Source organism: Aspergillus fumigatus, chromosome 2, assembly GCF_000002655.1.
Source record: "Aspergillus fumigatus Af293 chromosome 2, whole genome shotgun sequence".
NCBI lineage: Eukaryota > Fungi > Ascomycota > Eurotiomycetes > Eurotiales > Aspergillaceae > Aspergillus > Aspergillus fumigatus.
Window position 1 is genome coordinate 3,875,756 of NC_007195.1, and position 17,971 is coordinate 3,893,726.

The following is a 17,971-nucleotide window of genomic DNA, read 5'->3' on the forward strand; positions in this document are numbered from 1 at the left end:
AGCTTTTCATCAGAAGATAGAATCCTGCACTTTTGAAGACCAGAGTTATCAAAGATACTGAACTCGGCGTTACTCCTGCATTATAGCAGCAGTGATTCGGCCGCTCGCGCCTCCAGTTCGCAACACTATCGCGTATGATACGCTTTAAAAACCTTGTTCAAGGACACGAACAGGGTCCTTTACCCCATTGGGGCCATTAATGGTTGCTTATTTCAATTTTCCATCACAGACAAGATGACCAGAACCGTAGCTGTCCCATTTAATGTCCTTCTGTTGCTCCGTTCAAAACATTTGGTGTCATACTACTTGAATAGTCAAGTTCAGTATGACCCACATGGGTTTGGAGATTTCAGCAACCTGGGTAACATTACGGGCATAAACAGCTGGCCAGAATATCCTAGATCTTGATTAGATCAATCTTAAGCATGTCTCACTTCAGAAAGGAGAGCCACGCAAGGTACGGACCAGGGAATATACTACGTACCTTGCGTCTGTTAGTCCATGGGAGAGATTGAAGGGGATGTGTACTTTGATTGGCCGCTTACCTAATGCTCCCCTCGATCCCGCCTTTTCGGTCGGAGTCTCATGTGGCTGTTCCCCGTGCCGCTGGAAAATAATAATGCACCTCGCAAGTGTAGAGCACGGAGCCTCCCAGGCAAATCTCAACTTGATTGTCCTAGCGCGCTTCTCTGCTGCCTTCTCATCAATCACTCAGTCAGACAGTTTGCACCGAAGGGTTGCGCGCGCATGGCAGACTGACGACCTACGGGCTCGATTATCCATTAACCAGATTCCCCTGGAAACAGTATATAACGGCCCGAAAACAAACTACATGACGTCTTTTGTTGATGTTGAATTGGGATCTCGAGACAACCGGAATAACACCAACAAAAAGCTACAAACAGCTTCTTTACAGTCCCAGGAGACCCTGAAAAACACCTATTGCGATTCCTCCAAAACACAGCGCTTTTTGCGGCGGTCGCGACATCGGTGTTACCCAACCCCTGGCGCTTGCGCCCGTCCCCTGGGACTCGACTCTTTGGCAACTGGAGGTGCATAGCAGACCCCCGAGTGTATGGGGTATAAGTCAAAATGGCTCCAGGAGGCGGCGGAAATATTAAGGTGGTGGTGAGAGTGCGACCGTTCAATAGCAGAGGTGAGAACTTGCGGTCCGCCGATGATTGAATGTCTACTGACCGATCTGGTACTGGTCGGCAGAGATCGATAGAGGGGCAAAATGTATCGTGCAGATGAAAGGAAACCAGACCATTCTCGTACCACCGCCAGGTGCTGATGAGAAATCGCGAAAAGCTGGCGGGAAGGGTGCGGTGGAGGGGCCAAAGACCTTCGCCTTTGACAGGTCGTATTGGTCTTTCGACAAGAATGCTCCCAATTATGCGGGTCAAGATAACCTGTTTGCGGATTTGGGTGTTCCTTTGCTGGACAATGCGTTCCAAGGCTACAACAACTGTATCTTCGCATACGGTCAGACGGGTTCCGGAAAGTCTTACTCGATGATGGGATATGGCAAGGAATACGGTGTGATCCCGAGAATCTGCCAGGAGATGTTCCAGCGCATAGCCAAGATGCAAGAAGACAAGAACCTCAACTGTACAGTCGAAGTGTCCTACCTCGAAATCTACAATGAAAGAGTTCGCGATCTGCTCAACCCTTCAAACAAGGGTAACCTCAAGGTCCGTGAGCATCCGTCAACCGGTCCATATGTCGAAGACCTCGCCAAACTTGCCGTGCGCTCTTTCGAGGAGATTGACCACCTGATGGACGAGGGTAACAAGGCTAGAACCGTGGCCGCCACGAACATGAACGAGACCTCCAGTCGATCGCACGCCGTTTTCACTCTGACCTTGACGCAGAAACGTCACGATGCCGAGACCTCGATGGATACAGAGAAGGTTTCTAGAATTAGTCTGGTTGATCTTGCCGGTTCAGAGAGAGCAAACTCTACAGGGGCCACTGGCGCCCGCTTGAAAGAAGGAGCGGAAATCAACAGATCGTTATCAACTCTTGGTCGTGTAATTGCAGCTCTCGCAGACGTTGCCTCTGGCAAAAAGAAGAATGCTTCAATGGTCCCATACCGTGATTCCATCTTGACCTGGTTGTTGAAGGATTCTCTGGGAGGTAATTCAATGACAGCAATGATTGCGGCTATATCGCCAGCCGATATCAACTTCGATGAGACACTCAGCACCCTCCGTTACGCCGACTCAGCAAAACGGATCAAGAACCATGCTGTTGTCAATGAAGATCCGAATGCCAGAATGATCCGAGAACTGAAGGAGGAGTTGGCACAGCTCAGAGCTAAGCTGGGAGGCGGCTCGACTGCTGGAGCAGCTGGAGGAATGCCTGCGGAGGAGTACTATCCACCCGACACGCCTCTGGAGAAGCAGATGGTTTCGATTCAGAAGGCCGACGGTACTATTACCAAGGTCAGCAAGGCAGAGATCGTGGAACAGTTGAACCAAAGCGAAAAGCTCTACAAGGACTTGAACCAGACCTGGGAGGAGAAATTAGAGAAAACGGAGCGGATCCACCGGGAACGTGAGGCTGCGCTTGAAGAACTCGGTATCAGTATCGAGAAGGGCTTCGTTGGCTTGAGCACTCCGAAGAAAATGCCCCATTTGGTCAATTTGAGTGATGACCCGCTACTTGCTGAATGTCTTGTCTACAATATAAAGCCTGGAACTACAACCGTCGGAAATATGGAGCAAGGAAGTCATGTGGAGATCAGGTTGAATGGCTCCAAGATCCTTCCAAACCATTGCACATTTGAAAATGTGGACAATGTTGTTACCATTGTACCTAGCGAGGGTGCCGCAGTCATGGTCAACGGTTTGCGAATCGACAAGCCCAAGCGCCTCAAAAGTGGTTTTCGAATAATCCTCGGCGATTTCCACATCTTTCGTTTCAACCATCCGCAAGAGGCGCGCGCCGAAAGGGTTGAGCAAAGTTTGCTGCGCCATTCTGTCACCACCAGTCAACTTGGGTCGCCAGCGCCGACCAAAACACACGACCGAACTATGAGCAAGACAGGCTCAGAGCTGGATGGAGACTCAAGTAGGGCTGACTCGCCAATGCAAGCACAACGAGGTGGTGAAGCAGATTGGTTTTACGCTCGTCGTGAAGCTGTAAGTGCGATCCTGGGTCCTGATCACATCTCGCACATGCCGGACGACGAACTGGATGCTCTGTTCGAGGACGTGCAGAAAGTGCGAGCAACGCGTCGAGGACTCGTAGAAAATGAAGACGATTCAGATTCTCTGAGCTCATTCCCAGTTCGTGACAAGTATATGTCAAATGGTACCATTGACAATTTTTCGCTTGACACCGCCATCACCATGCCTGGGACCCCTGGCCAGCAGTACGATGGCGAGGGACAAAATGGAAGCGACTTTACGTTGCAGGCTGCCCGACAGGACATGCAGCGGCACTTGGACAAGCAGAAAGAGGAATTCAAAAACAAACTCAGAATTGCTGAGGCCTCTGATCAAGATGCCGATGAATTACGTTTAGAGAAAGAAAGGATGGAAGAAGCCCTCAGGTCGACAAAAGAGGAGTATGAAGAACAATTAAGGAAACAGAAAGAGGCGTTTGAGAATCACATGAAAGAAATGGGCCAGCCAGTGCCGAGAATATACGAAAATGGCTTTGCAAAGCTGGATGAACGAGAAATTAGAATCGCAACCTCAGTTTTCCGTCACTGGTCCCAGCACAACTACGTCCGCATGGCCGAGAAAATATTACAGCATGCGTCGCTCCTAAAAGAGGCCCAGGTGATGAGCCAAATCATGGACAAGAATGTCAGTTTTCAATTCGCAATCATTGACCATGGACACAACATGGCATCGTCTTACGACCTCGTACTCAACGGCATCTCGGGAGATGAGGATGTCGTTCTTGAGGAAGCCAAGAAGCCTTGCATCGCAGTTCGGGTGATTGACTCCAAACAACGCGTCATCCATCTTTGGTCGATCGAGAAGCTCCATCGTCGCCTCCAAGCCATGCGCCAATTGCACCAGTACATAGATCGTCCGGATTACATCCAGCACTTCAGGCTTGAGAACCCTTTCTCTGAGCCTTGTTCTCCGCAGTTCTCCCTTGTGGGTGATGCCGATATCCCCTTGACAGCTGTCTTCGAGACACGGGTTCAGGATTTCTCTGTCGAGGTCATATCACCGTACACACAGAACGTTGTGGGTATAGTCAGATTGTCATTGGAGCCCTCATCGGCGCAGGCGCCGTCATCAACGCTTAAATTCAATGTGGTCATGCGTGATATGGTTGGCTTTGCAGAATGGGAGGGGACGGATGTGCATGCCCAACTTTTTGTTCCGGGTATCTCCGAGGAAGGAGGGGCTACTACTACGCAGATGATTAGCGGCTTTGATGAGAGTCCTATCCGCTTTGAAAGTGTGCATAGCATGAGCTTGCCTCTTTCGAGTCCAAGGACGTCAGCGCTTAAGATCTGCATCTATGCACGTGTGACGCAGATGCACCTGGATAAGCTCATCAGCTGGGATGAAATGCGCGATTCCGCGGAGCTGCCTCCCCAGAAACGTAAGGCCCCGCGCATAGCTGAATCAGAATTCTTTTCTGAAGAGAGGCATGATGTATTTGCCAGGGTGCAAGTCCTCGAATTGGCAGAGTCTGGCGAGTACCTCCCTGTCGAAGTGGTACAAAACAATAGTCTTGACGCGGGCACGTATCAACTACACCAAGGTCTGCAACGTCGCGTTCTTGTCAGTCTAACCTACAACTCCACGGAGGGTCTTCCCTGGGACGACTTGACCAATATCCGCGTTGGTTCTGTGAGACTGCTGGATCCATGGGGCAAGATCCCCGACCAAGACCTTCAGACCCCGGATGTGCCATTGAAGTTTGTTCAGGAGCCTGCCGTAAAAGATAATGCTGATGGTACATCGAACGTCACGTTGGTTGCTCAATGGGATTCGAGTTTACATGGTTCTCTTCTCCTTGATCGCGTTACTGCGGACAAGTATCGCGTGCAAGTCACAGTTCGCTGGGATCTCGTATCCTCTCGTTTGCAAGATCCCGTTCCATTCGAGGTAGATCTCACACTTCAGATCCAAGGGCGAACCTATGTGCGCCCGCAGTCCATGTTCAAGCAACTTTTCAATTCGACTCGGGTTGTCCATTCAACAGTTCGCATGTTCTCTCTCGCTATCCGTCCAGTTTCCGCCAAACGTGCCGCTGATCTCTGGCGTATGAATACACAGAACGATTATGTGAAAGGCGAGGAACTTTTGGCAAGGTGGTCGCCTCGAAAGATTTCACTGGTGCGAGATTATATCGCAGCTCGCAAACGACGCCGGCGTCTTGCTGAGCTGAATGCAGCCAAAGGGGCTCTCAGTGCCAATAGCCTTGCTCCTTCACCAGTCAGAAGCGGACGTTCAACACCTCTCCGGAGCCAAGAGCTGAATGAGCGGAAAACGAGACTGCTTCGGAAATATCTTGATCTTTGGGTGACAAAGACTGACCCCATTGAAGCAATTCTTGTTCGAAGCAACACGGAGCCTCCATCGGACGGAGCCGCTTTCGCGTTGCGCGCGAAGCAGTCTTCACTAGTCTCTGATGATGGCAGTTCTGTATCAAACCAGGAACTATTAAAGCCACGGTTTATCGCAACGATCCAGACACTCCCGAAAAATATGTCTTCCTTGAAATCCGGCTACCTATTGACTCCCGACGACACAAACAGTCACTGGGTGCGGCGTTTTGTGGAACTCCGCCGACCCTATCTTCACATATACTCTGTTCCGGACGGCGATGAGATCAATGCTATCAACTTGCGCAACTCTCGTGTCGATCACGATCCGGACTTTGCACGACTGCTTGCCGGGTCTGACAGCGGAGTGTCTGCAAAAGGCCGGCCCAACGTATTTGCAATCTATGGAACGCAAAACACATTCCTCTTTGCAGCTCGGACAGAGGCGCAGAAGGTCGAATGGATTTTGAAGATTGACGAGAGCTACTTTAGCAACGGCGCCTCTCGTGCTTCATCCAACGGAAATTAATACGACATTCAACGCGCATGGCTTCCCAATGCGGAGCTATTGACTCATGCTATCACTTGTACATTCTGCGGTTCTGTTGACTGGCTACCCGCTCAAGACGCAACAACCTTGTTATTCCTTCCTACGTTTATGTTCTCTGGTTGAGCTGAGGATCGGGCGTCGATACGTCATTCGGTGACTGCAACCTCTGTTTCATTCTTTTCTGGTTCCTTTTGAGATACCCCTGAATACATACACCTGCTACTTGTGGCACTCGGATCCCCTTGTACATACTTGAGATATATTGTTCTAACACATAGATTTGACCAGTCGATATAATACGAGAGCCTGGGCCCTCTGCAGGCCATAGCGCCTTTGTCTATATTTCCTCTCATTTCTGAAGATTATGCTTCAGATAACTTCCATGATCCCGTACCCTGATGTCATACCGAGATTGGCTGTTGCCATGGTAACACAACCACATGTTTATCATACGGAAAGGCAATAGAGGTTCGATAAGCGAGGGCTGCCAAACTGCCCCAGTGCCCTTCTTAAGTACACAATTCTGCTGTCCAGAGTCTGCATATACATTATCATCAATCTATATATATATCTTACGTCGTTGTACGAGTATAGTCCCAATGCGCTGGACGCAGGGACAAACCCCCTGGACCCGCTTCCTGGTTCCAGGCGCCGCAATCTCATTGATCGTTGTCACATTCCTTATCCTGGGATCTCAATATTCAAGTGACTATGCCAAATACGCCCTGAAGAATTCCTTGAAGACGATCCCGCCAAACCCTCACTGTGTCTCGACAAACCACACCGACGCGGACTGGGAGTTTGAGGTTCAGCGCGATGGGGATAACCACGGTCTTTCGGATGAGCAGTGTCGGATAGCGTTTCCAAAGCTCTTTGTCGAGATTGAGAAGACTGCAGCTCTGCGAAAGGAGAGACTGATTACGTTCAAGGAGGTGGATGATGTTGTGGTTGAGGATGGGATGGTGCGGGCCGCGATATGGAAGGGAGAGGTAAGTCGTTCCTCTTGACAGCGCGTCTACTCATCCGTGATCGCATTGTATTAACAGTGTGTGTGTGTGGATTAGTTGTATATTATTGACTATGCGGCACAGCCGTATACGTATTCTCGAGCAAAGGCAACACTGAACTCCCTGCATCGTGCCATGCAGTCGTTTCCGGACCGACACAATCTGCCCGATATCGAGTTTGTACTCACGGCGGATGATTTCAGCAATGTTCCAGGACCTGTTTGGTCGTATTCAAAGCGCGACGAGGACGAGAGTATCTGGCTCATGCCGGACTTTGGATACTGGGCGTGGCCGGAAGTCAAGGTTGGCCCGTACAAGGATATCCGGAGGCGCATTGCCGCTGTGGACGAGGGCGAAGTGCGCCCCGATGGCTCCCTGGTCCCCAGAATGGAATTCAGAGAGAAGAAGAAACAGCTCGTGTGGCGCGGCAGCGTGGCGACGAACCCCGAGCTCAGGGGGAAACTGCTGAAAGCAGCGCAGGGAAGAAGCTGGGCCAGCATACGAGTTATCGACTGGGACAACGAGAATGATGTTCGGTACAACCTACTGCCGATGGAGGAACACTGCCGGTATATGTTTTTGGCACATACGGAGGGGCGCAGCTTCTCCGGCCGCGGGAAGTACCTGCTCAACTGCCGTTCGGTAGTCGTCTCGCATAAGCTGGTCTGGCGAGAGGCCCACCACGCGGCGCTGGTTGCATCTGGTCCCGAAGCGAACTACGTGGAGGTCGAGCGGGATTTCTCAGACCTCGATCGGAAGATCAGCTTCCTCATTGATAATCCTGAGATTGCGGAACAGATCGCCGATAACGCGGTGAGAACATTTCGTGATCGATACTTGACTCCGGCGGCGGAGTCGTGCTATTGGAGACACTTAATCAGACAGTACGCTGCCTCCTGCGACTTTGCGCCTGTGCTGCATAATTCCCAGCAGAATGGGAAGCAGCAGGCGCGGGGGGTCCCGTTTGAATCATGGCTTCTCACGGGTTCTCGTGTGAAATGAAAATCGGCATGATAATGTTATGTTTCTGTGCATATATCTGGAGTTATGTTGGCTTGGTCTCTTCTACTTGGCAGGCTTGCTTATGTGTACGCTTCTCTTTGGGAATTATAGTGACATCTTGAACTTTGAGTGTCGGTCTATCAACTTGGACTGCAGTTTCTGTTCTATCTTCCTGTTTCTACATTAGAATACGTAAGGTAAATCTGGTTACCTAAAGGTAGACCTGAGGGCATCACCTGGCACACGAAATCTGCTCTCTGCTTGACCTTGCTCTTTCATCTCTTTCATCACCATGTACTCTGACATCATTATATAACCACCTCTCAAAAGCGCTTCATCGGCCTTTTTTATTGTAATCAACCAGCTATAGACAATGACCGTCTTGACTCTGTCGGTCTTGAGACAGACTGCATCAAATTGTATCCGCTTCCAGCCTGGCCAGGTCACTTGCACCTCATGGAAAACTTCTGATCAACGGCCTATTATGCGCGACTGAGCTCATCGAATAATCTCCGGTTGATGTTGGTTTGCTCCCCTACTTTATCAAGGATGGCTTGTGAACTTGGTGCCAGCAGCTAAATAATCTAGTGACCTGTTATTAGCATCATATCGGTTTCTCCCCGCGATTAGAATTATTCACTTAAGCCTTAAGCCGCCGAGGCGCGGGCTTGATCGAACAACGGTCTCGCATGACTGTCTGCCCCATGGTATTCCATTCAGTCAAAGGTTGAAGGTAGTGGGTCCAGCGAAAAAGCACATCCAAGCTACCATGCGGCGGCACTTGAGGCGTACAAGCTAATCTGGTGGCCCGCATCCAAGATTTAGGCGTTATCTTCCCAGACCTAGATGCAGATCGTCGACTTGTGGGGTTAGAGGTCCTCTGACGGAAGTGCCATTATAAGACTCATGACTTCTTGCCAAGCTGCCAACGCAGCTTAATGGTGCCCATTAGGACAACAAAGTAAGATCTTGGAGGAGATGACCAGCAGGCATTCACACCATAGCCGACTATCTTCAACTACCTGCCATCGAGCTCTCAGCGGAGAAGTTGGTGGGAAATTCCTAAGTATCGGGCATAGCTTCTGATCGATTCCCATTATCTGCGCGCTTTATCCAGGCCAGGGCCTTCAGGAAGCATAATAGTCTGTGTGATATCATTGATGGCCCGGAATAAGTTGATGATCGACATGTACACCTTACATACGCAGGGGTCCCTTGCGCACTTGGCCATGTGTTGCGACTCTGATGGACGGCACTTCTTCTAAGCCTGGTGTCATTCGTCGACTTGCGAATCGGGCAAGATCCTATTATTCTGCTTCTCCAGAAGAGAACAGACTCGCTGGGTCACATGGTACATGGATATCGTTGGCCTTCTGTGTTCATATTGGACAAAAACAACACTGTTTATTTGCTCAACTTATCTGCCTTTCCGGAAACGTCTGACATCAGATCATGCATGGCATTCGAATGTCTCGACTCCTTTGATTGGCTTGAATCATACCGACCGGCAGGAAACAGGCATGGGTCTGGTGTTCACAGCTCACTAGTACTTGAGGGACAAAAAAAAATGCAGAAGCATTGGAAAGTTCTTTGAAACGACCCTATTGTACGTGCGTCCAGCCAGACTGACATAGGAGCCTCTTGCATGTTACTCCTTGCAGTAACTATTCGCTTTTTTTCTTTTCACCAGGTCCACTACAGAGGCCTCGATCCTTATCGCCAATAGCCCGAGCGAGCCACATTTCTCGGGTATGGGCGGTCTGCATCGCCCTTGCGTCGCTCCCCTGAGCGAATTATGTGCTCTCAATGCACCATTCACAGGTCACAGTGTCGGAGCATATCATCCGTGTGCCATGATGAAGGACCTACTCCTGCTACAAAATCGTCAGGACTTGATAGATGCCAGTCCCCACAAAATGATCGGCACCTCGGCATCGGGACTTCTCCACAAATCATACTTCGATTGCCGTTTTCGGATATTTTGAATCTTCAGATGATATCGTATTTGCAGGTTGTTGCATTCGCTTTCCTGGGTCATCACTGCTGCTGCTACACCATACAGACCACAGGCTTATTGAGATTCCTTGGCTCTGTAAGATCCACGAGGACCCAGTGACCGAGTGTTACTGTCGTATGGGCGTTAGTCTCTCGGCCATTACCCAGAACGACAAATATGCGCCACTTTAGCCAAACGATGGCCCAAACATGATGAAATTATTGTTGTTTATGTTGATGACCCAGTAAATGCCCGATGATACCGAATGTTGTTTCTACAGCGATCCTTGCCCAATATGCTGCATAATGCGCCCAATGTCCAGGCCAGCAGACCCAGCCGCTATCTCAATGCTCGAATCCACTTGCCGCATACTTGTCGTGGGACAATATCGCATGACTGCTGATTTCGTCTGAGGGATATTAAGTTATGATAGTTGTCGAAGGACAAATCAATCTGGGAATGCCGGGCCTCCCTTTCTCGGCAATGCCGAAAGCATTTGAGTATAAATCAATGACGCACCCCGAGCTCTACAGACGTAATGTAGAATTCTTTGTTGCGTTGACCTCGAGAGAGATCGGCAGATTGTGAACCTGAGGTTCGCTGATACAGAATTAAACTTGACGATCTCCTTCTCTGTGTTTGGCCATCCATTCTGCAAGCATGTGGGTTCCTCGATCAACATTCTGGACTTTGGGCCTTACCCTGACAGCTGTCTTCGCTTCACCCTTTGAGAAGCGAGCCAGAGGGCCGTGGATGGCAATCAATTCAGACTTTCCGGACCCTAGTTTTGTACAGGATGCAGAAGGGGCATGGTATGCCTTTAGCACAAACGGCAATGGCAAGCGCGTCCAAGTGGCTAGATCCCAAGACTTTAACACATGGACGCTTCTCGACATCGAGGCACTGCCAACGCTTGCAGGGTGGGAGACTGAAATAGATCATTGGGCACCAGACGTTATCAGAAGGGTATGTTCTCTATTATGTTTCTCCTTAGCATGTGTTGATGTATTTGCAGAACGATGGCTATTATGTTATGTACTATTCAGGCGAGGCCAAAGAGATGGTGAGGCATCACTGTGTGGGCGTCGCGGTCTCTAAAGACAAAGACCCCAGAGGACCATATGTGCCCAATGAGACGCCATTATCATGCAGGCTGGATCAGGGAGGTTCGATCGACCCGGCGGGATTCCTCGACAAAGACGGTAGCCGCTATGTTGTCTTCAAAGTAGACGGCAATAGCATCGGTCATGGCGGAGACTGCAACAACGGCGTTCCTCCCCTGGTGTCTACGCCGATTCTACTGCAGAGAGTGGCAGATGACGGCTTCACGCCACTTGGCGACGCCGTTCCGATACTTGACCGTGACGATAGCGACGGACCATTGGTCGAAGCTCCCAATCTGATTCTGCACGGTGACACGTACTTCCTTTTCTATTCCACACATTGCTTTACGGATCCCAAGTACGACGTGCGATGGGCCACCTCGAAATCCATCACGGGCCCGTATGTCAAGACTGGTCAGAAACTATTCAAGACCGGTGACTATGGACTAACATCACCGGGCGGAGGTACCGTCTGTGGATGTGGTGACAGGATGCTCTTCCATGCGTTCTGTGAGTCCAACAAGCGGTGTACGTATGCTGCAAACCTTGCCATCAATGGCGATCAGGTTACACTTCTATGATTCACTGATTGGGTTATGAGGTGCCCGGTTGATACTCTTGCAATATTTTCTGCCACTGGGCTGCCTATACATACTACTACATGATTTTTGCCATTATGATGAGCTCATTGATATCAGTCCTCAGTCTATGTTATTGGAATGTATAAACTAGCCGTTTTCCTGATTTTACTGAGTGTTTATCAGTTGCGTGGACTTTCACAGATTGCATGGTGATGGTTCAATCTATTTAACGCATCATTTCATGGCACATAATGTTGCGGGTATCACTGGTCTCTATTATTTGGACTGTTCCTTTTCCTTTCGTTTGGCTCGAACACTTCTCACCCACTCCTCAACTGCATCGATAGCAGCCTCCGGCTCATTCTTATAGTTGAGTAGATGGCCTTGTATCTCGGCAGCGGTGAATTCGCCCTCTGGGATGCGTGATGCAAACTCAGAAGCCAGCTCAGCGATCTTTTCCTTTGACAAGCGCTGCCGCTTCCGCTGGGTGACTGTGGCTTTGGCATGTTTCTTCTGCACTTGTCCGGACGCCTTTCGGACTGACGTCATCTTGGATGTCCGCGCATCCCCCTCGAGCATACTGTAGATGGCCGAGAAGAGCTCACGCATGGCATCGCGGTCAGCGTATCCGAAAGCAATAGTCATGTCGACGCGACCTGGCCGGAGAAGAGCCGGATCCAACTTCTCGGCATGGTTGGTGGTCATAATGAGGATCCGGCCCTCGCTGGCGGCGACTCCGTCGATGACATTGAGCAGACCCGAGAGCGAAACACCCTTGTTCGCCTTCGTTTCGGGCTCCCTCTCCTCGGCGCTGGACTTGTCCTTTTCGACGAGCACGGCCGACGCCACGGAGTCGTCCTCTGCGCGCTTCTGCGTGATCCCAGCGCTATCGACGTCCTCGAGCAGCACAATACACCGCCGCGGGAGCTCCGAGAACAGCGACATCAGACTGTCCTCATCGAGACTCTTCGAGTTCAGACTGAGTAGGTACAGCGTCAAGCCCAGCAGCCCGCTCGCCGCAAAACAGAGACTCGTCTTGCCCGTGCCTGGCGGGCCGTGCAGCAGGTACCCCCGGCGGTACGGGATGCCGCGATTCGAATACCACCGCCTCGTCCTCGGATGCAGATACTCCTTGATATCGTCGATGAACGCCTGCTTCTGCGCCTCGTCCAGCACGACCGTAGACAGCGGCCGCGGCGGCCGCGCCATACACCGCACCCAGTCGAAGTCGTCCACCCCGCTCTTCTGCCCGCGGTAGATGATCGTCCGGTTGCCGTCGCGTGCCACATACGCCCGCTGCGCATCAGCCAGCAACTCCTTGAGGATGCTGGGGTCGCGTCCCAGACACGACAGGTACAGCCGCTCCGGCACCCACCGCAGACTCATGCCGCTGTTGTTCTCCTCCCGCTCCCGGATGAACGCCAGCGGACGCCCCTTGTACCAGAAGTAGTGTGTCCCTTCGGCGGGCGTGAACCGCAGCGTGCGGTACTTGTCCTTACTGATGACCTTTTGCCAGTACCGGTCAAAGTTGGCCAGCGTGTCGCTGTTGTCGCCGGCACTGCCGTTGTCGTCGTCATCGTCATCGCAGATGTCCTCATCGTCGGACCCCTCGCCGTTATCAGAATCCCAGTACCGCATCCCACTGCTGATTTTCGTCCCCGCGACGAAATGCGTCGTCCGCTTCGTGAACGGCTGCTGTGCCATCCAGAACATCAAATAATTATAAATTTCATCGTCGAGGCGGATCTCCGCCGTCGAGGTGAAGTGTTCCCCCAGTAGATGAATAATTCTCTTAATGGTGTAGCGCAAGGAGGCGGTCACTGCGGCCGCCATCACAAGGAAGGGCAGGTAGTACGACAGATCGATCTGGAGGTACGACACCAGAAAGCGAGAGAGAATAGAGTATCCCGGTATAAAGGCGTCCAGGACAGCCGTGTCGAAGGTGGTGGTGGTGGCATTTCTGCTATTATTGCTGATATTGCTGTCCAAATACGACGCCATGTTCGGCACAGCCATCCACCGTGAAAAAAATGACGAGAAGTCGAAAAAGAGAAAAGAAGACTACCCGTCTTCATCGCTCATTATATAGGTTTCTCTGGCTTTTATAGGCTGGCAGCCTGGTAGGTCCGCGCGCATGTTGCACGGCGGAAACAAGTAGGCAGCATCCAACGAGGCTGGCCTGGGCCCACGACAAAGAGCCTCATGATCGTAAGCCCCATGCAGAAAAGGCCAGTGTCACTGAGGGGTTATTTCAACTAACTGCGCCGCGCATATGACTGCATTCTAGTGGATAAGAGGCTAAGTGGACCTCGTCGGAGATCAAGTTGGGCAAAAGTCGGGTGGCACTGCGATGGACTGACTCAGAGCTGCGGAGCCATTCGACTTTGGTGAACTGGCCGTAGGTCCGTCCACAGCTGATCTAGTGATGGTCCACATTTGAAGTGAGCAAAGTTAGACATCGGGGTTCCAAGTGGGTTTGGTCGGATCTCTGGTCCATGGTTGATGGGTTCTTATTTACTCCTGCTTCTAGGGAGGATTGAATATGCATTCATCTAACAAGCAAAAGGGGTATCTAGATTAGTACTCCGACAATAGTCGGCTGTATTAACATGGAACGCTCCAGTAAATGAATCAACGTCCCCCGGAATATCGCCCGTCTATCCACATTTACGCGATATTGTCCTTGACGGTCTCGATCATATCAGTAGCCCATTCCTTGATCTCCTCAACTTTGCTCCAGAGGGTTCCCCACCAAGTAGGGCCTTGCTCGTCGTCGCTTTCCGGTTCGTTTTGCGGCTCTGAGCTGGGCTCATTTTCAGATGGTGAGGTTGGCTGGGCAAGAAGAGCTGTTGCCGGCACCTCTGAAGATGTCGAGGCCGGTGTCGTGGTTTGCGAGGGGATTACACTCATGCTAGCGCTGCTGATCGGAGGGTCAGCAGGCTTGTCGACAATCGGCGCATCTTCATCGGAATGAAGGCCCACTGGCTGTAGAGGAAGGCGCATCGTTCCATTGTTGGGGAGCGGATCAATCCCCAGAGAATCGCAGACAAAGTTATACACATTGATATTCTCTGCACGCATGTTAGCTTATACTCGATCTGTTTGCTGTAGGAGAAGATTCGCTTACGGAAAACTTCCAGCCGGCTGTTGGGTGGATGAGGAAACGCAGGCCCCCTAGCAATGAAGATGGCGCGCATCAGAGGATGCTCATGGTCGTAACCATGAACACCCTTTGGGTGATAAACTCTTCCAGTTCGGATGGCCTCTTGAGCATCAAAGTCTGGTCGCTCGACGATCGCCCATCCCGTCTTAGGGATCACCCAGAGGGGAGCAATTCGGTCATTGCGGGAAAAGTGATATCGCTCAGGCATTGTCTCCCGTGTGTAGACTTCCACCGCTTGTGGGTATTGTAGCGTCAGGTTTTCCAGCTGTTTTTGCAAGACCTCAAGATCCTCAGGCTTTCTCGGCCGGATACCGCGCAATGGCCATCCATCAATACGATCGACCAGACCCAGCTCAATAAAATCATCCAGTTGTATCAACCGTTCCGTAGCAGTTGTAGCCATACCATGATCAGACACAATAATAAGGTTGACAATATCGGTCAGATTGCGGCTTCGAAGGCCAGACATCAGCTCAGCCAACATGCTGTCAACCTGCGATATTGTATGTCGGATCTCAGTACTGTTGGGGCCAAACTTGTGCCCATCTGCGTCAACATCGGGAACATATGCAGCGATGAACTGCGGTCGCTCGGGGACCATCAAAGATTCTTCTTCCGCGCCTGTTAAGTCAAGCAGCTCCAGGATCCGATCGACTTTTCGCGAGAGCTTTTCTGACCCATTGTACTTGTCCAAAAATGTTGGGTCTACTCCTCCAATGTGCGCTTCGGAGCCAGGCCACATATGAATCCCGGTTTTAAGGCCGTGCTTTTCGGCGGTCATCCACAAGGGTTCGGCATTCCACCACTTAGGCTGCATACTGATTGACTGGTTCGTATAGTGGAAATTTTCCTTTAGGGCAGGATCCCAAAAAGTGTTGCTCACAATACCGTGACTTTCTGGATATAAGCCTGTGACCAGAGTGAAGTGGTTAGGAAATGTGACGCTGGGAAAGCTGGGGAGCATATATGGTGGCGAAACGCCCTCGGCGATCAGCGCATTCAGTGTCGGCGTGAGACCACGATCAAGGAAGTCCGCACGGAACCCATCGAGGGAAATTAATATGGTGGTAGGACCAAAGAGGGCGGAGCCGTTGGAGAGCAGATGTTGGGAAGAGTGCGAAGCTCGGAAGCCACTAGAGGCTTTATATGCACCCAGCAGGAATATAAGGAACAAAACCAAGACCGCCGCAAAGACCTGTGCCAATCTCGTCCCAGAAATTCGTCGTGGCTAAAGTAGATTAGCAGTTTGAATTGGACAGAAACGAACTAAAAGTCCGCCCTTACTCGAATACTCGCATACTGCTTCTCCAGCCTCTGGTCTAGCTCCGATGACGAGCCGCTCAGGAGAGAGGATTCGGACTCTCGATAGCCCTCTTCCATTTCGTACGTTAGCTCTCCATTTTCCCCTACCGCACTACGACGACGCCGTTTGCGCTCATCGTGGCGCTTCCTCCTTCGGTCCCGATTCCGCTCGTATTTCCCGATCTTGACGCTGCTGCCGTTCGGGCTGAAGATTCGTCGCAGACCATGAGCTGGCCCGCTTCTGACCAACAATTTCTCCATCTCTTCCTCCTCTTCCAGAACTGCACGATCATGTTCGGCTAGCTCTAGTGTAGTGCGAGCCTTGCGAAGGAATTCATCGTCGTCGGAGTCAGAGTCCTGCTCTGATAGGGATCGCAAGGAGGAGGCATCATCGTCGTAATCACCCGGGGAGAGGAGGGAAGGACTGAGAAGATCAGGTCTCGGAGGCATGGCCGTGCAGGACAGGTCCTTTGTCACGACATACACAGTGTAGAGATTGCAGAAATGAGGATTCAAGTGTTGATGGCAACCAGCATACTCCGTACTCCATAGATGATAATCATCGCCTCAAGTGGCTTCCTCCATGATAATGTCGAAAGTGGATCAACCTTGCCTTACCTAATACAGATTAGCGCCTTTACCCATCTCTCCACTGTTTATCTCCATCGATCAACACTTCCCAAACATTGATATCGAGAAAAATGAGCGTATGGACAGATGGATAACTGGTGTCTATTGCAGCTCAATTATCACATTTTGCACGCCAGACGCTCCAAGTCTGATTTGGATATGCTCAATCATATACCGCCAGAACATGTCATGAGTGGCCAGGAACTCCTCGGACCCATGAGACTGGCCTTCTAGAGCAGTGTTTCTGAGTCTGCAACAACCTTTCCGCTGACAATATAAGCGATTTGTTTGTCTCCGGCCGTTACTTAATATCCGTCGGTCATACAGTCCAGCACATCCAATATATCCGGGGTCTTATAACGCCAGCCTATGCTGGTCGGTTAACCATATCATTGCAGTACAACTGCTGCCAGCCGTCTGCCAACTCTGCCATTGCATGAAATCCTTAAATCACGAATTGACTCTTGAAGGAGATTTTGTGTGCTTACAGTGGCACCCAACTTCCCCTTCTATGTTCTATCCTATCTCACCGCTGGTCAGGCCTCCTAGGTAGGGAATCCAACCATCTCAAGGCTACGTCATACTTCATGGTTTTAGGAAGGCTATTGCACCCTGGCGTTCAATAAATGCTGGGCTAAAGAGCTTGCCAAAGCATAAAGCTATTAATATTTTGTAGGTTTGCACACAAATTGTCAAGGGAATAATTTTGCTTACTTAAGACGCAGATAGAAATAGCTTGCTGGGCTTGGCAATTATTGCTAAGTAAATGGGAAAACAAAGGAATTTACAACTCATTAGAATACAGTTATTTGGTTTAGCCAGCCGTCAAATTGTAATCTCATAATATCGCCCAAAGTTGTTGACCCATCTGCTTCCACTGCCACTTGCCCCATGTCTTGGAGTATTTGCTCTATATAATCACCCGCGCCACTGAGTTTCAATATATGTGCAATAGCACGGTGAACGCCGAGAGGTTGAGGAGAAGGTGGGTCAATAGTACGCTGAGGACTGAGCATCAGCGTGCGAGTAACAGGGAAGAATGGATCACGTAGAAAAGCACTCTCTGTAGAATTAATACTGTAATTGTAAGGTTTGCCTGTTGGCTCAAAGTAT

The 17,971-nt window shown here is 50.7% G+C and overlaps 5 protein-coding genes across 5 annotated transcripts; 3 read left to right on the plus strand and 2 right to left on the minus strand.

Annotated features, from left to right (window-relative positions):
* The first annotated feature begins 604 nt into the window (after positions 1–604).
* AFUA_2G14730 (kinesin-3 motor protein uncA) lies at positions 605–6,338 on the plus strand. The gene is made up of 2 exons (XM_750712.2): positions 605–1,156; positions 1,219–6,338. The coding sequence occupies exons 1-2, from the start codon at positions 1,093–1,095 to the stop codon at positions 6,051–6,053; spliced, it is 4,899 nt and encodes a 1,632-aa protein (XP_755805.1). The 5' UTR covers positions 605–1,092; the 3' UTR covers positions 6,054–6,338.
* Positions 6,339–6,559: 221 nt separating this feature from the next.
* AFUA_2G14740 (uncharacterized protein) lies at positions 6,560–8,292 on the plus strand. Its single transcript, XM_077804213.1, has 2 exons — positions 6,560–7,063; positions 7,139–8,292. Exons 1-2 carry the CDS (start codon positions 6,674–6,676, stop codon positions 8,081–8,083), a joined length of 1,335 nt encoding a protein of 444 aa, XP_077660374.1. The 5' UTR covers positions 6,560–6,673; the 3' UTR covers positions 8,084–8,292.
* Positions 8,293–9,755: 1,463 nt separating this feature from the next.
* On the minus strand, positions 9,756–16,806 carry AFUA_2G14770 (alkaline phosphatase family protein). The gene is made up of 4 exons (XM_750716.2): positions 16,211–16,806; positions 14,891–16,154; positions 14,288–14,834; positions 9,756–9,762 (listed from the first exon to the last, which is right to left on the minus strand). Exons 1-3 carry the CDS (start codon positions 16,676–16,678, stop codon positions 14,431–14,433), a joined length of 2,136 nt encoding a protein of 711 aa, XP_755809.1. The 5' UTR covers positions 16,679–16,806; the 3' UTR covers positions 9,756–9,762; positions 14,288–14,430.
* AFUA_2G14750 (glycoside hydrolase family 43 protein) lies at positions 10,401–11,763 on the plus strand (the record flags this gene model as incomplete). Its single annotated transcript, XM_750714.2, has 2 exons — positions 10,401–11,045; positions 11,095–11,763. Exons 1-2 carry the CDS (start codon positions 10,740–10,742, stop codon positions 11,761–11,763), a joined length of 975 nt encoding a protein of 324 aa, XP_755807.1. The 5' UTR covers positions 10,401–10,739.
* Positions 11,769–14,067, minus strand: AFUA_2G14760 (BCS1 and AAA domain-containing protein). The gene has a single exon (XM_750715.2). The coding sequence runs from the start codon at positions 13,777–13,779 to the stop codon at positions 12,040–12,042; it is 1,740 nt and encodes a 579-aa protein (XP_755808.2). The 5' UTR covers positions 13,780–14,067; the 3' UTR covers positions 11,769–12,039.
* Positions 16,807–17,971: the final 1,165 nt, after the last annotated feature.

Excerpts from the sequence above, each read along its gene's own strand:
- AFUA_2G14760 (XM_750715.2), bottom strand. The coding sequence starts at position 13,779 with ATGGCTGTGCCGAACATGGCGTCGTATTTGGACAGCAATATCAGCAAT.
- AFUA_2G14730 (XM_750712.2), top strand. The coding sequence starts at position 1,093 with ATGGCTCCAGGAGGCGGCGGAAATATTAAGGTGGTGGTGAGAGTGCGA. Across the intron at positions 1,157-1,218 it reads GCGACCGTTCAATAGCAGAG|AGATCGATAGAGGGGCAAAA; the intron begins GTGAGAACTTGC and ends ACTGGTCGGCAG.
- AFUA_2G14740 (XM_077804213.1), top strand. The coding sequence starts at position 6,674 with ATGCGCTGGACGCAGGGACAAACCCCCTGGACCCGCTTCCTGGTTCCA. Across the intron at positions 7,064-7,138 it reads CCGCGATATGGAAGGGAGAG|TTGTATATTATTGACTATGC; the intron begins GTAAGTCGTTCC and ends TGTGTGGATTAG.
- AFUA_2G14770 (XM_750716.2), bottom strand. The coding sequence starts at position 16,678 with ATGCCTCCGAGACCTGATCTTCTCAGTCCTTCCCTCCTCTCCCCGGGT. Across the intron at positions 16,155-16,210 it reads AGCAGTATGCGAGTATTCGA|CCACGACGAATTTCTGGGAC; the intron begins GTAAGGGCGGAC and ends AATCTACTTTAG. Across the intron at positions 14,835-14,890 it reads CAGCCGGCTGGAAGTTTTCC|AGAATATCAATGTGTATAAC; the intron begins GTAAGCGAATCT and ends ACATGCGTGCAG.